We start from the raw sequence: 15,930 nt of genomic DNA, 5'->3' as shown, positions 1-15,930 counted from the left end.
CCCTGCCTCTTCCAACTTCTAGAAGGGCCTGCATCCCTGGCTGTGGCCCCGCCCTCCATCTTTTTCGTGGCTCTAGATACTTTTATTTATTACCGAAGTATAGTTGATTTATGATGTTTCAGGTATACAGCAAAGTGGTTCAGTTATACATGTATATATATATTATTTTTCAGATTCTTTTCCGTTATAGGTTATTACGAGATAGTGAATATAGTTCCCTGTGCTATACAGTAGGTCCTTGTTGTTTACCTATTTTCTGTATGGGAGCGTGTATCTGCTAATCCCAAACTCCTAATTTATCCCCCCACCCCTGCCCCTTTGGTAACCATAAGTTTGTTTTCTGTGTCTGTGAGTCTGTTTCTGTTTTGTAACAGAACATATAAGTTCTGTTACATAGAAGTGACATATAAGTGACATCGTATGGCATTTGTCTTTCTCTGACTTACTTCACTTAGTATGATAATCTCTAGGTCCATCCATGTTGCTGTAAATGGCGTTATTTTATTTTTTTTATGGCTGAGTGGTATTCCATTGCATTGGGTCCTCCTTCTTTCTTGTCTCTTATTTGTAAGGCCTGTGTGATGACGGTGGACGCACCTGGATACTCCACGATAATCTCCCATCTCACCTGCAAAGCCCCTTTTGTTGTGTAAGGTTCCGGGGATTAGCATGTGGGCCTCTTTGAGGGGCCATTATCCAGCTGCCCACACCCTCAAAGAGCTGAGCCTGTGCTCCTCGGGTCACAGCGTGACCACAGTCACGGTCACGGGGTCAGAGGCTACGGGTCATCGGAGGTGGCTGAGAACAGCTCTGTTCTGCCACCACGTGGCCCGCCTTGGGAGTGGGGCCGGCAGGCTTTCGGTAACTCCGTCCTGCCTTGCTTTCTGAGTGTAAGTCATTTCTATGAAGGGGCCTCGATCTCAGAGCTGGAGGGACCCCAGCAGGAGTGCGTCTGCCCAAATGCCCTGCCCGCCCATGAGCAGGGAGGTGGAGGGGGAGGCCTCAGATCCTTCAGCCTTGAGCTGCCCCGCTGGGTCCAGATATTCAGATGGGCTGACAGCAAACCGTGGACAGGGGGAGCCCTGGCTGGGCCTCGTGGCCTCCCGCCTTGCTGCTGGCCATGGTCCCTGTCACTGTCGGTGCACCTTTGGGGGAGGGGAGGGCTCCTGGGGGGCCGAGGGGCTGGCCCGTGTGATTTACGCAGAGCCTGGGAGCACCTCTCGGATCTAAATGTCCCGTCCTCGCAGCAGGAGGACGGTAAGAGCGTGGTCACGTGGGTGGGATTGTGGAGAGGGCCCAGCGGTCAGGGCTGTTGCTGGAGGGGCCCTAACGATGGCGGCCTGCCCCTGCCCAACCCCCCACCTTCTTTCCCAGAGTGTCCATCAGTTTGGTGTCTTTGTGGCCCACAGGCTGCCGGGCTCCCCATGTGTCCTGCTCAAGGACACAGCCCCTGGGGCGGGCTCGCCCCCCGGCCAGGTGCCCGAGGGCTTGGGGGTGCAGTGCCTCTGCGGTCAGCTGCTCTCTGAGGCCAGTGTCTGGGGTGACCAGTGAGAGCCGGTTTGAAAGCCAGCATCCCTGCTGGTGTGCCTTCTCCGCGCCTGCCTCTGGGGCCACGTCTGGGAACGACGGCCCCTCTGTCCTTGTCTTGTGGCTTTACCTGCCTGCCCGGCGAGGCCACTCGAGACACACCGCGACTCAGTCCGTCCACCCACCCCCTCGGATGGCACACGTGGCGCCTCTTCCCCTGAGCCTCGCTAAGCCCGTACTGTATGCCCAGTGCTGTGCTCCGTGCGGTCACTTTACTTTTCAAGGACCCTTGAAGGGGTCGCAGAGAGAGGGATCTGAGCTCAGAGGGGATGGGGTCTCCTTTCTGAGCCCCCTCGGATGGCCCGTCCTGCCGTGCCCAGCGGGTGTGGGTCTTCCTACTGTCCTCCACATCACCCAGCTGACTCTCCCACAGGAGGGCCCTGGGTCCTGAGACCTCTCCCCATGCCCTGGGTCCCTTTGTTCCCCAAGACTCTTTGGGGCTCTGTTGAGGGCCGTTAACCCTTTGCCTTCAACCTTCCCCCTGCCAATCATCCTGGTGTCGTTCCGAGGAAGCTCCCAGGTCACCGTGGTTCCAAGGAGGGGTTCTCTTGGTCTCATCTCCTCTCTGAGGCAGCCTCGGGGCTTGGGGGGCACTCTGGGGGGTCTCCCCAGGGTGGATGTGGCTTGTGCATGGAGCAGAGGCCCTGGCCTCCTGAGTTCGCCTTGGGTCATTCCTGGAGAGCCAGGCACATGCTGAGGGTGTGGACTGGAGTCAGGATTTCTGTCCGTGGGAAGCACAGCCTGGCAGGCAGGCTCTGGCGCCCCTCCAGGAGGAGCCTGGCCGCCGTGCCGCCTTCGCTACCCTTCAAAGGTGTGCTCGGATGGCTGGGGCTTTAGGACGGGAGCCTCGAAGGCGGGCGGTTTCGTGGGGATGGCGGGTGAGAGCTGGACAGTGGAGTTGCAGCAAATAGCGTGGACCCTCGGGATTATTAAGCAGAATTAGAGGAACCTCAGCTCCGCACAGCCCCTGGGAACAAGCCAGGTTTCCACACAGCTGCAGACCTGCCCCTGAAGTCACTAAACTTTCTCCCAGCGGAGCCATGCAGAGTGGAATCTTCCACCAGCACTTTGAGCTGACTGTGGCCTCCCCTGCGAGGCTCGGCCAGCAGTCAGGGCCTCTGTTGCCAGGGCAGAGGTGCCCCAGATGCTTGTCTCTTAGACGCTAGGGAGCGGAGCATGTCTGTGTGTCTGTCTCCCCTTTTCCTGGTCTGGGAAGCTGACTGCCCTGTTGGTGACGCTGGCGTCTGAGGGGTGTGGACCGGCTGAGGACCAGGTGTGGGCTCGTGTCCCCATGCCCAGGACCGCTCGGTTCTGTGCTGCCCGAGTAGCGGCCTCTTCCCTCCGTCTCTCTGTGTCTCCCGGGCAGTTGGGTCCCTCCTGACGTCAACCTCGCACACAGGTATCTGAGGCAGCCTGTTGCCTCCTGCCTTCCTGCCTGGCCTCCCCGGAGGTCCAGGGTGGTGGACGTGGGCCTGGAGGGAGGGGCAGCCTGAAGGGTCTTGGCATCTCTGCGTTCCTGCCGAGGTGACCCAGGCCAGGCCATAGGGCCCGGTGCTTTGGGGTGCAGCCCCTGGGCCTCCACTCCTGGGAGGGTCTTTCTCACCCTCCAGCTTCCAGCTCAGCTAGTGGGGTGGCCCCCGGGCCTTTGGGCCAGCCCTGTCTGCTTCCGGTTAGCGCTTTCCTATGGCCCGAGGCACAGTGCCGCCAGAAGGGGCAGTCGAGCACAGGCCTGCTGCTCTGTGGTGGGTGGTTTCAGGCGTGAGGGGTCTTGGAAGGGGAGTGCCCGGGACCTTCGCTCGGTCCTGCCCTGGGGATGTCCGCTGTGCTGGCCTCCTGAGTCGCTGGCACAGGGACCCCAGGCTGACCACCTGCACTGGTTTCCTGGAGGTGCTGAAACAGATATCACAGACCAGGTGGCTTTAGCAACAGACATTTATCTCTCATGCTCCGGAAGCTGGAAGTCAGAGGCCAAAGTGTCGGCGGGGCCGTGCTCCCTCGGAAACCCGGGGGAGGGTCCCTCCTGCCTCGTGCAGCTCCTGGGGGCTCCTGGCTTCCTAGGCTGTGGCCGCCTCCCTCCAATCTCTGTCTCCCTGTGTGTCTCCAGGACCCCTGTGTGTCCCCGAATGGGGGGGCCACCCTTCTCCGGTATGGCCTTATCTCAGTCCTTAACTAATTACGTCTCAGAGACCCTGCTTGCAGATAAGGTCACACCCTGAGGCAGTGGATGGACATGAATTTGGGGGACACTGTTCAACACAGAGCATACCCCCCATCCTGCCCTCACTCAGGCTCCCCCACCCCGAGGCCTGGGCAGGGGCATCTCCCGAGTTACCAGTTTCTTCTTCTGGGCTTGTGGGCCCCCCGAGGAGCAGCTAGCCCTGCCCTGAGAACATTTCTGGATTTGGAGTTTGGAAAAGAGCACGTGCTCTGGGTTCAGTCTTCAAAGGCGCTAGGACCTGCGCCCTCCCACCTGAGCTTGTCCCCCGAGATCTGGCCGACCCCCGCTGCTCCCCAGAGCCGGCCCCAGAGGTGGTGGCTCTTCCTCCCAGGGGCCGTCAGACGTTGGAGACAGGCCTGCCTTGTCTCCACTCTGCTCCGGCACGCCGGTGAGGGGCTCGGCACTGTTGCAGGCAGCGTGGCCTGAGAAGGAGGGTCCCAGGTCTGGGCCCCAACACCTGGGCGGGGGCAGTGTCCTGAGAGAGGGGGGCCAGGCTGGGCTCCCCGGGGCTAGTGCAGAGCAGGGGGGAGGGGGGCGGCCTGGGTGGGTTCTGGCTGTTGACCCCCGGCCCCGTGTCCCCATGCAGACGTGGACGAGTGCCAGGTGCACAACGGCGGCTGCCAGCACAGGTGTGTGAACACGCCAGGCTCCTACCTCTGTGAGTGCAAGCCCGGCTTCCGGCTCCACGCGGATGGCAGGACCTGCCTGGGTAAGCACCCCTGTAGCCTCCTGGGCCCGGCGCCACCTCCCTGCCGGGGCTCCTGGCCTCAGCCATCCCCTGGCCCTTCTGGGGGTCTGGGAGGGGCCCGGGGCCCCTGCACTCCTGGGCTGAGAGGCCTGATGGGGCCCCGTGGCGCCTGTCTGCTCAGAGCAGCCACTGTTACAGTTGCCTCCGTCCTGCTGAGCGTGGGATGCCGAGGGGCCCTTGCCACCCATCGTGGGCCCTGGCCAGCACCACTCACGCCAGGTTGCCGGGGCCCAGGCGGTGAAAGGGTGTGTTCTGGGCCTGGTGCTCTCCATGGAGGCTGGACCCTGGGACCCTGAGCCCTGTGACCTGGACTGCACCCTCTCTGTAGCCACAGCTGAATCTGGCCACTTCCCCGGGGGCCTTCTGTGACGGGCAGGAGCCCCTGGGCCACCATCCTCTCCAGGGCCCTATGCAGCAGGAGCTGTGGTCGTCCGTCGGCGGGGACACAGGTCCGGCCGTGCTGCCCCAAACTGGGGAGACTGGGTGCCTGCTGGGTGGAGGGGAAGGCCCGGCCTGGGGCGGGGGCAGCAAGGGGCCGCTCTTGGCCTGCAGAGTTGGACTTCCCAGGCCCAGGTCCCCCACCCCAATCTTGGGGAGCCTGGGGGTGGGGCTGAGGCTGGGGGGCAGGGGTAACCGAGAAGCGGGGTGTTAGCCCTCAGCTCCTCTGTGGGGCCTTTTTGCCGTGCAGGACGCGCTCGATGGGGGCCCCTGCCGGCACGGGAGGCTCCAGGGAGAGAAGGGGAACGCTGGCGCCCACTGGATGGAGGGTGGAGGGTGGAGGCCGGGCATCTGGCTGTGGGCCGTCCCCCGCCCCTCTCCTGGCTGCTCTGGACACAGGTCCCGTGGGCACAGGGCTCACCCTCCCTGCCTGCCGCACTGTCTGGGAGGCCATGTGGGGGCCATTCTCTGGGGGCTGGGCCAGTGGTCACCCTCACGGGCCAGCTCTCTCCCTGGCTACGGGGGGCTGCCCCTTCTTTCCACCCTGCAGGCCCTGAGCGGCATCCCTCCTGCAGGCCCTGCTGCTATGTGGCAGGGCGGCTCGCCAGCCCTGGGGGGCCCTCCCCGGCACAGGCGCTCTCATATGTCTGGGCCGCCGCTCAGGGAGCGAGGCAGCTGCCCTGTAAAGTTTCTCTGGGCTGGAAAGTGGAAACAGATGCAGGAATGTTGTGATATTCTTCAGGACAGATACAGCAGGGTGCAGCCCCAGTTGCTGGTCCCCCAGGTCCCCAAGTGTCCTTCATTCTCCCTTCCTCTGGGGCAGGTTCTCCTTGGAGAAGGGCGTCCCCGGAGGCTGATCCAGGGTGGGCTGGGTGGTACCCACTGCCCCCTCCCCTGCTGGCTCCTTGGTGAGGGGCCTGGGCTGAGACACTTTCCTGTCTCCCTAGACCCCCCTAGTTCTCCCGAGGGTGGCCTTCACTGAGCTCCCAGAACGGGTACACAGCACGCACAGGGGAGGGTGCCCTTCAGGGCTTTGGGAGGGATTATGGTGGCCTCTAAGAGTGGCGTTGAGCTGCTGGCTTCCGGAAGCCCAGGAGGGGTGCTCCCCAGCCTTGCCCCTGGCCCCCAACCCAGCCCACCCCTTCGCTACGCTGGAGCCCCTCCCTGGAGCCTTTCCGGGGAGATGCCTGTGCTCGGGGCCCCCGGCGTGGCCTGCACAGCCTGTCAAGAGGCTGCTGGGACCTCACCGCACTCCCTGCCTGCCACCCCCAGCTCTGCACACCCAGACCACGTGGTGTGCCCCAGGGCCCCAGGAGGTCTGCAGCTCTCTTGGGTGCTGACGCCCACTTCCTGGTGGCTCCCAGCAGAGGGCACAGCTGAGACCCACCTTGGGCACCAGCCTCTTACCTGCGTCCCTGGCTGGAAGTGCCGGTGTTTGGCCTGGGTCTGTCACTTTCTCTTTCTTTTGACTGCGACTCCCAGCGGGAAATGTACACTGCATCCCCTGCACCCACACACAGTCACGCACACTTGTTGGTGAATTCCGCATATCTGGAATTCCTGGGAGCTGACATGTGCAGGGCGGTCCCCAGGTCTCTTGGGAGTGGTGTGGGTTTGTCGGCTTGGGTCTTTTGGGGGCTGCCTTCCTGTGGGGGGCCTGGGCTCTACTGAAAAGCTTCCAGAGCGGATAGGGGTCTCCTGGTGCCGTCTTCCCAGGCAGAGCAAGAAGCATTTGCCCTAAGGGCGCCCGGCCCTTCTCCCATCTTTCGGATGCCTGAGGGACCCACCCCTGCTGCAGTGCACCTGACCTACTGGTCTGGGGTGAGTAGGGCGGCCGAGCCCCTCAGATCCCGGATGAGGGGCTCCAGGTGGGGGCCCGTGGAGGGCACTGCATGGCCCCTGCCAGGCTGCTGGACTTCCTGCCTCTGGGAGGTGTGGCCTTCTCCACTTCTGCAGGACTCCCAGGGTGCAGGGCGTGGGGAGGAGCTGGTGACCTTGTCTGTGGTTCACAGTGGCACCCTCTGAGCCCAGACTATCCTAGGGTCTCAGCAGACATTTATGGGAAGGTCAGTGTAGGAGCTGTGCCCCTCCCCAGCCCTCCTTTCCCCGACACAGGCCAGCTTGCAGGGCAGACTGCCCAGCTGGAGCACAGCTGCTCGGGACCCCTCCCCGGGGCCTACTGGGATCCTCTGGACAAGGCGAGGGGTGCGGTGAGCTCTCTCGGGACTTTGCAGGCAGGCAGGGAACAGGCCCGGGCACCCCCGCCTTCAGAGCTTGGAGTGAGGATTATAGAGATGCTGGAGGGTAGGAGTAGAGAAGGTGCCCGCAGGGATGTTGACAGTCCTTCCTCGGTACAGGGTGGGAAGGTCCTCTGTGCTGGGGGCTCTCAGGTTGGTGCCACATCGTGGGGCCCCAAGGATCTGGGAAGTCTTTAAAGGTGGTAGTGCTTGGGGGTGGTGCTTGAAACAGATAAGGGGAGCCTTGAAACACTCTTCGAAGTTGCCTCAGAGGCAGGAAGAGGACAGGAAGTGCACAGTCTTCTTGCATCCCTCCCTTGCAAAAGATCTTATGGAAATAAAACACAAAAAGGTTCAATTCTTTTTTTTTCTAAATTTTTTTTTTTGTTGTTATTTTTGACTGCTTTGGGTCTTCGTTGCTGCGTGCGGGCCCTCTCCAGCTGTGGCGAGCGGGGACCACTCCTAGTTGCAGTGCGCAGGCTTCTCATTGTGGTGGCTTCTCTTGTTGTGGAGCACGGGCTCTAGGCGCCTGGGCCTCAGTAGTTGCGGCTTGTGGGCTCAGCAGTTGTGGCTCACGGGCTCTAGAGTGCAGGCTCAGTATTTGTGGCGCATGGGCCTAGTTGCTCCGCGGCATGTGGGATCTTCCCGGACCAGGGCTCGAACCCATGTCCCCTGCATTGGAAGGTGAATTCTTAACCACTGCGCCACCAGGGAAGTCCCCAAAGTTCAATTTGTAAAGTGAGAATTTGCAGGAAGGATTTTACCATCAGCCCCGAGGCCCCTGAGTGGCTCACATCCCACCCTGGCTGCCCTTGGCTAGCCTGGCCCCAAGAGAAAGAAGCAGAGGCAGCCAGGCATGCTGGGGCGCTCCATCACCAGGGTGCCCTCCTGGGTTTGCCCCCCCCCCCACCAGGCTCTGAGGTGGGAAGGGCAGGGCCGAGTGAGGCCCAGGGCTGGGCCAGCCTGCTTCTCACTATGGCCCCTTTCCTTCCCCAAACCGTGGGAAATGGGGCTACTGAGAGCAGTGCTGGGCGGGTGTCTGGGAGTGACGTTTTGGCTTTACTGCGCCATCTTGCAGGGCGCCCCAGGCAAACCCGCAGAGACCTGCTCCCGGTCCTTGAACACTTGGTGCCGGGAAACCCTCCTCGTCTGGCCCAGAGAGCCTCCGGCCCAGGGGTCCCTTCTGGACCCTGGCCTCGGACGTGGCTGCTTGCCCACATCCATGGTGGTGTCACTGGCTCAGTGAGCGGAGGGTCCTGTGAGATGCCCCGGGCTGGCCACCTGGAAGAGGTGGGCTCTCCACCCATCCCCTCCTCCCCTCGGCCTCAGGCCTGCTGGACCTTTGGATGGACGCTGGGGGAAGGGTTCTTCTGTCAGCATGCACCCCCTGGTGACCTGGCTGCCCCTGCCAGAGTGCCCTGTCCCTGGAGTTAGGTGGGCCCTACTGGGTCCACAACACGGGGAGGGTCTCCGCGCCCCTGCCTTCCTGTGGGGTTTTACCACAGGTGCGCCATGTGGCCTCGGGGCAGGCACTCCCCCAGGCCCGGGTCTTCCCAGTGAGGGGCTGCACAGGGCCTTGCAGGCCGTTGTTCCCTGGCTCCTCGGAGGGGAGGCCGCCTGGGTCCCTGGAGGCTTTGCTGACAGCATGCGGCGTGGGTGCCAAAGCCGCAGGCAGCAGAGGGGCGGAGATCGCCAGGCTTGTCTGCAGAGCTCATCCCTGCAAACCACAGATGCAGTTCTGGGAATGTCTTCCAGTCCCCTCCAGACCCGGAACAGGCTGCAGCTTCTAAAAGGCAATGTGTCTTCCCTGCCCCCGAGGGGCCGCTGAGTCCGAGTGGAGAGTGGGAAGGCCCGCCCTGCCTGAGGACCACCCTGGGAGGTCACGGCTGTGCCTGAGACCAGGCCCCCGGAAGTGCAGGTTGCCGCATGGGTGATGGGAGGGTCACATCCCAACCTGGGGAAGCCAGAGGTAGCGGCCCAGACCCCAGCTGGATGCAGAGACCCAGCGGGGAAGCGAGGGCAAAGTGGGGCAGTGGCAGACGGCCGGGCGGGGGCTGGGGGGTGTTTAGAGTCAGTGAGCTTGGCAGGACCAAGCGGAGAGCAAGATGGGAGCAGGGGCGGTTGGTGGGGGCCAGCCTGTGACGTTGGGACGGTGCCAGCCCCTGGCTCGTGGGCAGGGCAGTGCATCCACGCTGCGGGTGAACCGTGTCCCCGTGCAGCGTGGAGGCCCCAGCCCGAGGGTGGGTGCGGGGGGCAGGACGCGCAGGCACAGCAGGCAGAGCGGGGGCTGCCGAGGGGGGCAGGAATGGGCAGGGCCCAGGGAGCTCCCCCTCCTGGCCAAGCCAGGGGGCCACCCGCTTCCTGTCCCGCCGTCCTGGCCCTGCCGCCAGCAGAGGGCTTCCTAGAAGGAAGGTCTGTAGGTGGCTGCTGACCCCACATGGTGCGAGGCTCTTGGGACCTAGAAGCCAAGCCCGTCGAGGGCAGTAATTACAAAACCCTCGAAGCCGCCCTCGAGCCTGCTCCAAAACCGCTGGCTGGGGTTGGCGGCTGGAGCAGAGTGGGCTGGGGGGCTCGGCACGCTGCCGACGTACTTGCCCTCACCCCACCAGCCTGCCAGGTACAGCCACTCGGCTGACCAGCTCGGGCAGGCCGGCGTGCCGGGCTCTGAGTCCAGGGCCTTGCCAGCGAAGCCGCCTTGGAGGTCAGCTCTCCAAGCCCCCACCTGCCGCTTCCTCCATGGCACTCATACGCACCTGTTGCTGGGCTCCAGCCCTGAATCCGTGCCCAGGTCCCAGGTGCTGCCACCTGCACCTCCAGGAGTGGAGAACCGCTTGCATGGATGGAGCAGGCCCTCCACCCTGTAGGACAGTTGATTTCTAGAACGTCCAGTTTCCTGCTCAAGTAAAGGCCCCACTCCCCTTGAAGAGCTTGGTGCCTCACAGCTGGCTCCCGGCTAGACCAACTCCTGCTCGTTGAAGTTGAAGGGAAGTTGAAGTGGAAGTTGAAGTGGAGTTGTAGCCCAGCTCTGTTAGAACCCACGAGTCTCCTGGCCTTGGCATTTGCAAACTGGGACGTGAAGGTGCAATAGTCAGCTCAGGCTGCTGCAACAAGTACCACAGACTGGGCGGCTTCTACAACAGCAGTTTGTTTTCCCACAGTTCTGGAGGCTGGCAGTTCTGGATCATGGTGCCAGCCAGTTCAGTTCCTGGTAAGAGCTGCCATCTCCTCATATGGCCACGGAGACAGAGAGAGACAGAGGGAGATCTTATGTCTCTTCTTATAAGGATACAAATGCTGTTTGATCAGGGCCCCACCCTGATGACTTCATTTAACCTTAATTACCCTACCCCCAAATACAGCCACATCGGTGGTTGAATTTTAGGAGCCCACATACGAATTTTAGAGGGACACAAACATTAATTCCCTTCGGGGCTATGGAAACCCCTCGTCTCCCATTTTCTGATGGGCTGTCAGCTTTGCTTCAGGTCTGAGCCTGGTTCTGATTTGCGGGACCACCCAGGCGTGGGTCAGTGGGACGTGGGTGCCATGGCCAGGTCTCGCAGTGACCCGCGGGGCCTGGAAGCCTCGCCCCCAGCTTTGGGCGCTGGTCACGCAGAGGCTGGCTGTCTCCTGGGCTGAACAGCCCAACGCCCGAGAAAAGCTGCCTTGTTCAGCAGTCCAGGGCGCAGGATGCTCGAGGTGATGGCGTGGGGCTTGGCTTCCTCGTGTGCACAGCTTGGGAGCACCCGGAACGTGGGGACTTGCACAGCAGAGCAGTGAGAGACAGGCTCGGGAGGGTGCGAGGCTGCACGGGGAGCCGGACCCCTCCGTAGCCCCCACCCGCCCGGGATTTCTGCCCCGGTGGGCTCCTGTGGGCCCGGAGCTGGGTTGCCCTGGGCCCGTCTTGGGGGCTCTGCCGTCTGGAAGGGCTGCTTTCCAGCCGTGCCACAGCTCTGTGGGTCGTCCTTGCTGCTGCGGTGTCTGCCCAGCCGGCTGCCCTGCCCCGGGCTCTGAGCCCCTCTCTCCGTGTGCCTGCCCGGCGCTGCCAGGAAGGGCTTCTGATTCCTATCATGAGCTCTGAGCAGGGATGCAGTTGGTGTGAACACGAAAGGGGCCCCAGGAATGGGCCAGCTCAGGCCACGCTCGGAAGCCTCTCTCTGGAGTTGATGGCGGTGCCTTAAGCAGAGCTGTCTCAGGGGAGGCAGGCGGGGCCTCGAGGGTCAGCAGAGTCGGGGGTGGGTGGCTGGACAGGGGGCCCAGAGGCCGAGCGGGATGTTAGACGTGGCCGCCCTGTTTGCCTCCGTTCCACCCGGGACTCGTGTCCCTGCTGCGCCTCCCCGACACGCGGCGGCCACACGACACTGCCACCCTGGCTATCCTCCGCACCCCAGCAGGGCTGGCTCGGCCCCAGAAGGGGACCTGGGCACGGGCTCCTCACACACTCGCCCCATGTGGGAGCCGGCAGGATCGTGAGTGCTGTGTCTTGACTTTGGGGGAACCTACTTGCTTTGAAGGAAGCTCTGCCTTTGGCGGACAGCGTGGGCCTGGGCTGCTCCGAGCCCTGAGGCCGCTCACGTGCTCCGCGTATCGTCTGGCTGCTCCCGGACCCACTGGCGTCGGTGGTGCGGGGCGTGCCACTCCTGGCCCCCAAAACCCATGACAATAAATGGTCTCTCCAAACTCGGGCCCTGAGGCCAGTGGCGCCCCGCAGTCTGTGACGACAGCACAGGTGGCATCTGGGGGTGAAGCCCTGCCCCCCGGCGGTCGCAGTGTTTTAGTACCAGGCCTCAGGTTTGCTCTGGTCCAGGCCCGCTGGGCAGTGGCCTGCGCCTCCCCAGGGCACAGATAGCAACACATTCTCAGAGCTTTGCTGCAGAGCACAGGGCCTGTCCCTCCCTGACCGCGAGGTCGCTACCAGTGACTTGAAGGAGGCACCAGAGTCCAGGTGCCCTCTCTGGGTGCCCAGCCTCTCTGAGTGGCCCCACCCCCCGCCAGGCACAGCCCCAGCCCATCCACTCAGTACCTGGGCATCCACTCGGCCAGCCTGACCTGCAAGAGCCTTGCCCTGTGTGGGCCTGAGCATGAACACCTGGACCCCTGGCATCCTGGGAGCGGGATGCAGGTCCCTGGCTCTGTGGCCTTACCAAGTGCTGTCCCCACAGCTGCTGGGAGGAGCGGGGACTGTGTGAGGTCAGGTGGGGGTGAGGCCTGGCCTGGGGTGGGCAGGAGCTGCACTGGTCCGTCAGGAGCTAGGGGCCAGGCCCGCAGGTCACGGTGGCCGTCCACGGAGGCCCACGCCTGCCCCTCTGGCCTGGCCTGATAACCTAGACAGTGGAATGTCGGGGTCTTCGCCAGCCCTTGCTGGCCTGCCACCTCCTCCAGGGAGCCTCCCAGCCTGCTTGGACTCTGAGCCCTGGACGCCTTGGCTCTTAGGGGACCCCGGTGTTTTGCATTCTGTGCTGGGTGGGGCTGGGCTTCCAATGGGGTGGGTGGCCTGCTCTGTGGTGCCTCCCTACACCCAGTCCTGGGGCAGGCTGGGCCAGAGGATCCAGATTCGGACCACGGCCCTGCGTATCCTGTGTGTGGGCCGAGAAGCAAAGCCAGGCCCACGAACTGGACAGGAACAGTGTCGCCTTTTAAAGCCCCTGCTTCTGGGATGTGGACAGAAAGGAGGAGGGGCTTGGAGGGGCCCGGAGTCTTCCTGCAGGAGGTGCTCTGTGGCTGCCCGGGGCCAGGCCGTCGTCCTGGGCTGACCTGGCTCCTCTTGGGTCCCCAGCCATCAACTCCTGCGCCGTGGGCAATGGCGGCTGCCAACACAACTGTGTCCAGCTCACGGTGACCCAGCACCGCTGCCGGTGCCGGCCCGAGTTCCAGCTCCAGGAGGATGGCAAGCGCTGCGTCCGTGAGTGCCACCAGCGGCGGGAAGGGGAGGGCCAGGGCTGGGACTCCCACTGGGACCCCCGTTCTGCACGCACCCACAGACCTGCCCGGGAACCCCACAGCCTGAGCCCCTCCCTGCCTTGCTGCTGGTGCTGGAGGGGGGCCTCAGGGACAGCAGGGGCCCCCTCGGCTGCCGAGAGGCTGTGGGGCATCGTCCAACCCCTGCAGGCACCAGGGAGGAAGCCTGTCAGGCTGTGCTCTGGGGTCACACATCTTCGGGGGGCAGGAAGCTCAGGACGGGGATACGGGGGTGAAAAGGAAGGGCATCCTGCATGTCCCCCAGTTCTGAGGCCCACCTTGGGCTTGGCATGGGCACGTGGGACCCCAGCCCTGGCCCTTGGGGGCTGTCCAGGCCCCATCTGACACCTTGCCCTGGGGTCGCAGGACTACCTGTCATGGAAGGGGGTGCTCTTCCGATGGAAAAGGTGGAGCAGGTCTGGGAGACCCCTGAGAAGTGGAAATGGGGACTGGGGCAGGGCAGGTGCTGAGGGAGTAGCTCTGACCCTGCCCGGCCTCTTGGCTCCTGGGTCAGGAGTGTGGGTCTGAGGGGCCGAAGCCAGCAGTGACGGCAGAGTGGCACAGGGCCCGGGGCTGGGGGTTCCGACAGGAGAGGAGGCGCTGGGGAAGCCGGCCGTGAGCCCGCGGCCTGACCAGCGCTGGCCTGACCGGTGCCCTGCTGTCTTCTCTGCAGTTGTTTGGGGATGCCCGGGGCTAAACTTACCCCGAGTCCACTGCCCAGCCCGTCAGGCCAGAGCAGGAGGGGTGAGAGCTCCATGTGGGGGCCTCACGAGAGGCCCCGGAGAAGGTACCCCGAACTGCCAGAGCCCCCCATCTCTTGCTTTTGCCTCCATGCCTCCTGGCTGCGACCGTAGGGAGGAACCCGTGTGTGGATCGGAACGGCGGCTGCATGCACACGTGCCGGGCGCTCCGGGGCCTTGCCCACTGCGGGTGCCACGCAGGATACCGGCTGGCAGCGGACCGCAAGGCCTGCGAAGGTAAGACGCCCTCCCTGCCCTCGGGCTGGTCCAGGTCAGCTGTGCGGGGCTCGCTTCCTTGCATCCCCCTGCACCGGCCTATGGGCGTGGGGCGGCCCCTGTTGTCACCCTTGGCTGACCTGGAATGACGCAGGTTTATCTCCGGGGCTGGGGGGCCGGGTGGGGGTGGAGGGTAGAGAGGAGGGGCAGGAACCCAAGGAGCTGCTCCCAGCGAGAGTCTCATGTCGGCAGGAAGGCAGATCTCAGGTTGCCTTGTGATTTTTATATGTTTCTCGTGTTACCTAAGTAGTACCTGCTTGTTAGGGAAACAGGAAAGGGTGAGGGAGGAGAGAGGAGGAAGCGTCACCGTGACCCGGGGGGCATTCCCGTGTCGGCTTCCAGGTGTCTCTACAGCTTGTTTGTTAGTGGGCACATCTAGCATCATCCCAGAGCCCGGTCGGGCACAGCTTTCTAGAACGCGCTCCGACCTCCTGGCTGCATGGGTGTCCGCTATGCGGTGTTTGTTAGTTTCCCAGTCATGGGACTCAGGTGTCCCTGCTCCTCCCTTTACAGGCGGCTCTGGACGAGCAGCCTTGGGGAGGGGTCTGTGCGCATCCCCTGTAACTCTGAAGCGATACGGTGTGTCCAGGGCAGGCAGCGGTCATTTTCCCAGGCACCCTGCCGGATGGCCATCAGAGAGACGGGGCCCGCAGGTGTGGAAGCTTGTGGTTCCATGTCACCACCAGGAAAGCATTTTAGGCATTGTTGCCAATGTGACGGGCACGTCCTGGCACTCTGGATGGAGGTGGCTTCAGAGGGTGCAGTGGGAGACGGGGCTGAGGGTCAGCTTCGTCCCATGGACTCTTAGGGGTGGGACCAAAGCAGTTGTCGGGGACACTGGGATTTGTGTCCTGAGGCCAGTGCCACGTGGCTGCGGGGAAGAAGCTGGTAGCCTCTCCCTCGATGTCAGCGTGTGCTTTCTCCGGATGGCCCCCCAGAGGCTGGTGGTAAAAGGCCCCTCCTGTGCCCGGCCCTGGATGGGGGGAGGCTTGGCGAGGGCGGGACATGCACACCTCAGAGACCGCGGGCTCAGAGAGGTAGAGCCCCTCACCTGACGCTGCTGGTGGGGCCTGAGCCCAGACTTCCAGCCATGCCTTCCTCGCCCTGGGAGGGAGCTCGGCTCTACACCTGGAGTGTGATGGTGAAAACACAGGTGCTCAGAGGGAAGGCGGGAGAGGGCCCTGACCCCTCTGCAGAGACCACCCCTGGGGGCCGAGTCTCTCAGGCCAGTGGCCCAGAGCCCCCCACCCCGCCCATGTCTCCCACCCAGATGTGGATGAATGTGCCACAGGCCTGGCCCAGTGTGCCCACGGCTGCCTCAACACTCATGGGTCCTTTAAGTGTGTGTGCAACGCAGGCTACGAGCTGGGTGCCGACGGCCGGCAGTGCTACCGTGAGTGGACAGCGGGCAATAACACCACGGGGCCTGGAGGGGCCTGCGGGGTAACACAGCTCCCCAGTCCCAGCCCACCACGGCTGCCAGCTTGCTTTGGCCGAGGGGCAGAGATTCCTTGTCAGTCAAGGGCAGTGCTGGGCTTGGGGGCTGTGTGTGGGCCCCGGGAGGGTGGGAGGAGGACGGGAGACCCCAGGAGGACAGAGGGTTCCAGGGCCCGCCTGGCCCAGGAGCTCTGTGCCGTCTGTTTCCCAGCAGAGTGGCAGCGGCTGGGGCCGGGAGGGCCACGCCGGCTCGGGGTGTCACCCCAGCCCCTGTCCCACGTCCCTGGTGGC

General features: G+C 63.6%; 1 protein-coding gene across 1 annotated transcript in view; it reads left to right on the top strand.

Moving 5' to 3' along the window:
- MEGF6 (multiple EGF like domains 6) overlaps positions 1 to 15,930 on the top strand; it is a 100,681-nt gene that overhangs the window by 63,248 nt on the left and 21,503 nt on the right. The window contains exons 5-8 of the mRNA XM_065896114.1: positions 4,392 to 4,514; positions 13,005 to 13,130; positions 14,041 to 14,163; positions 15,473 to 15,595. Coding sequence (XP_065752186.1) covers positions 4,392 to 4,514; positions 13,005 to 13,130; positions 14,041 to 14,163; positions 15,473 to 15,595 — 495 coding nt within the window. The remainder of the gene's footprint in view (positions 1 to 4,391; positions 4,515 to 13,004; positions 13,131 to 14,040; positions 14,164 to 15,472; positions 15,596 to 15,930) is intronic.

Source organism: Phocoena phocoena, chromosome 1, assembly GCF_963924675.1.
Source record: "Phocoena phocoena chromosome 1, mPhoPho1.1, whole genome shotgun sequence".
Lineage (NCBI taxonomy): Eukaryota > Metazoa > Chordata > Mammalia > Artiodactyla > Phocoenidae > Phocoena > Phocoena phocoena.
The sequence above is the reverse complement of the archived record's forward strand: the minus strand, read 5'-3'. Positions and strand labels throughout refer to the sequence as shown.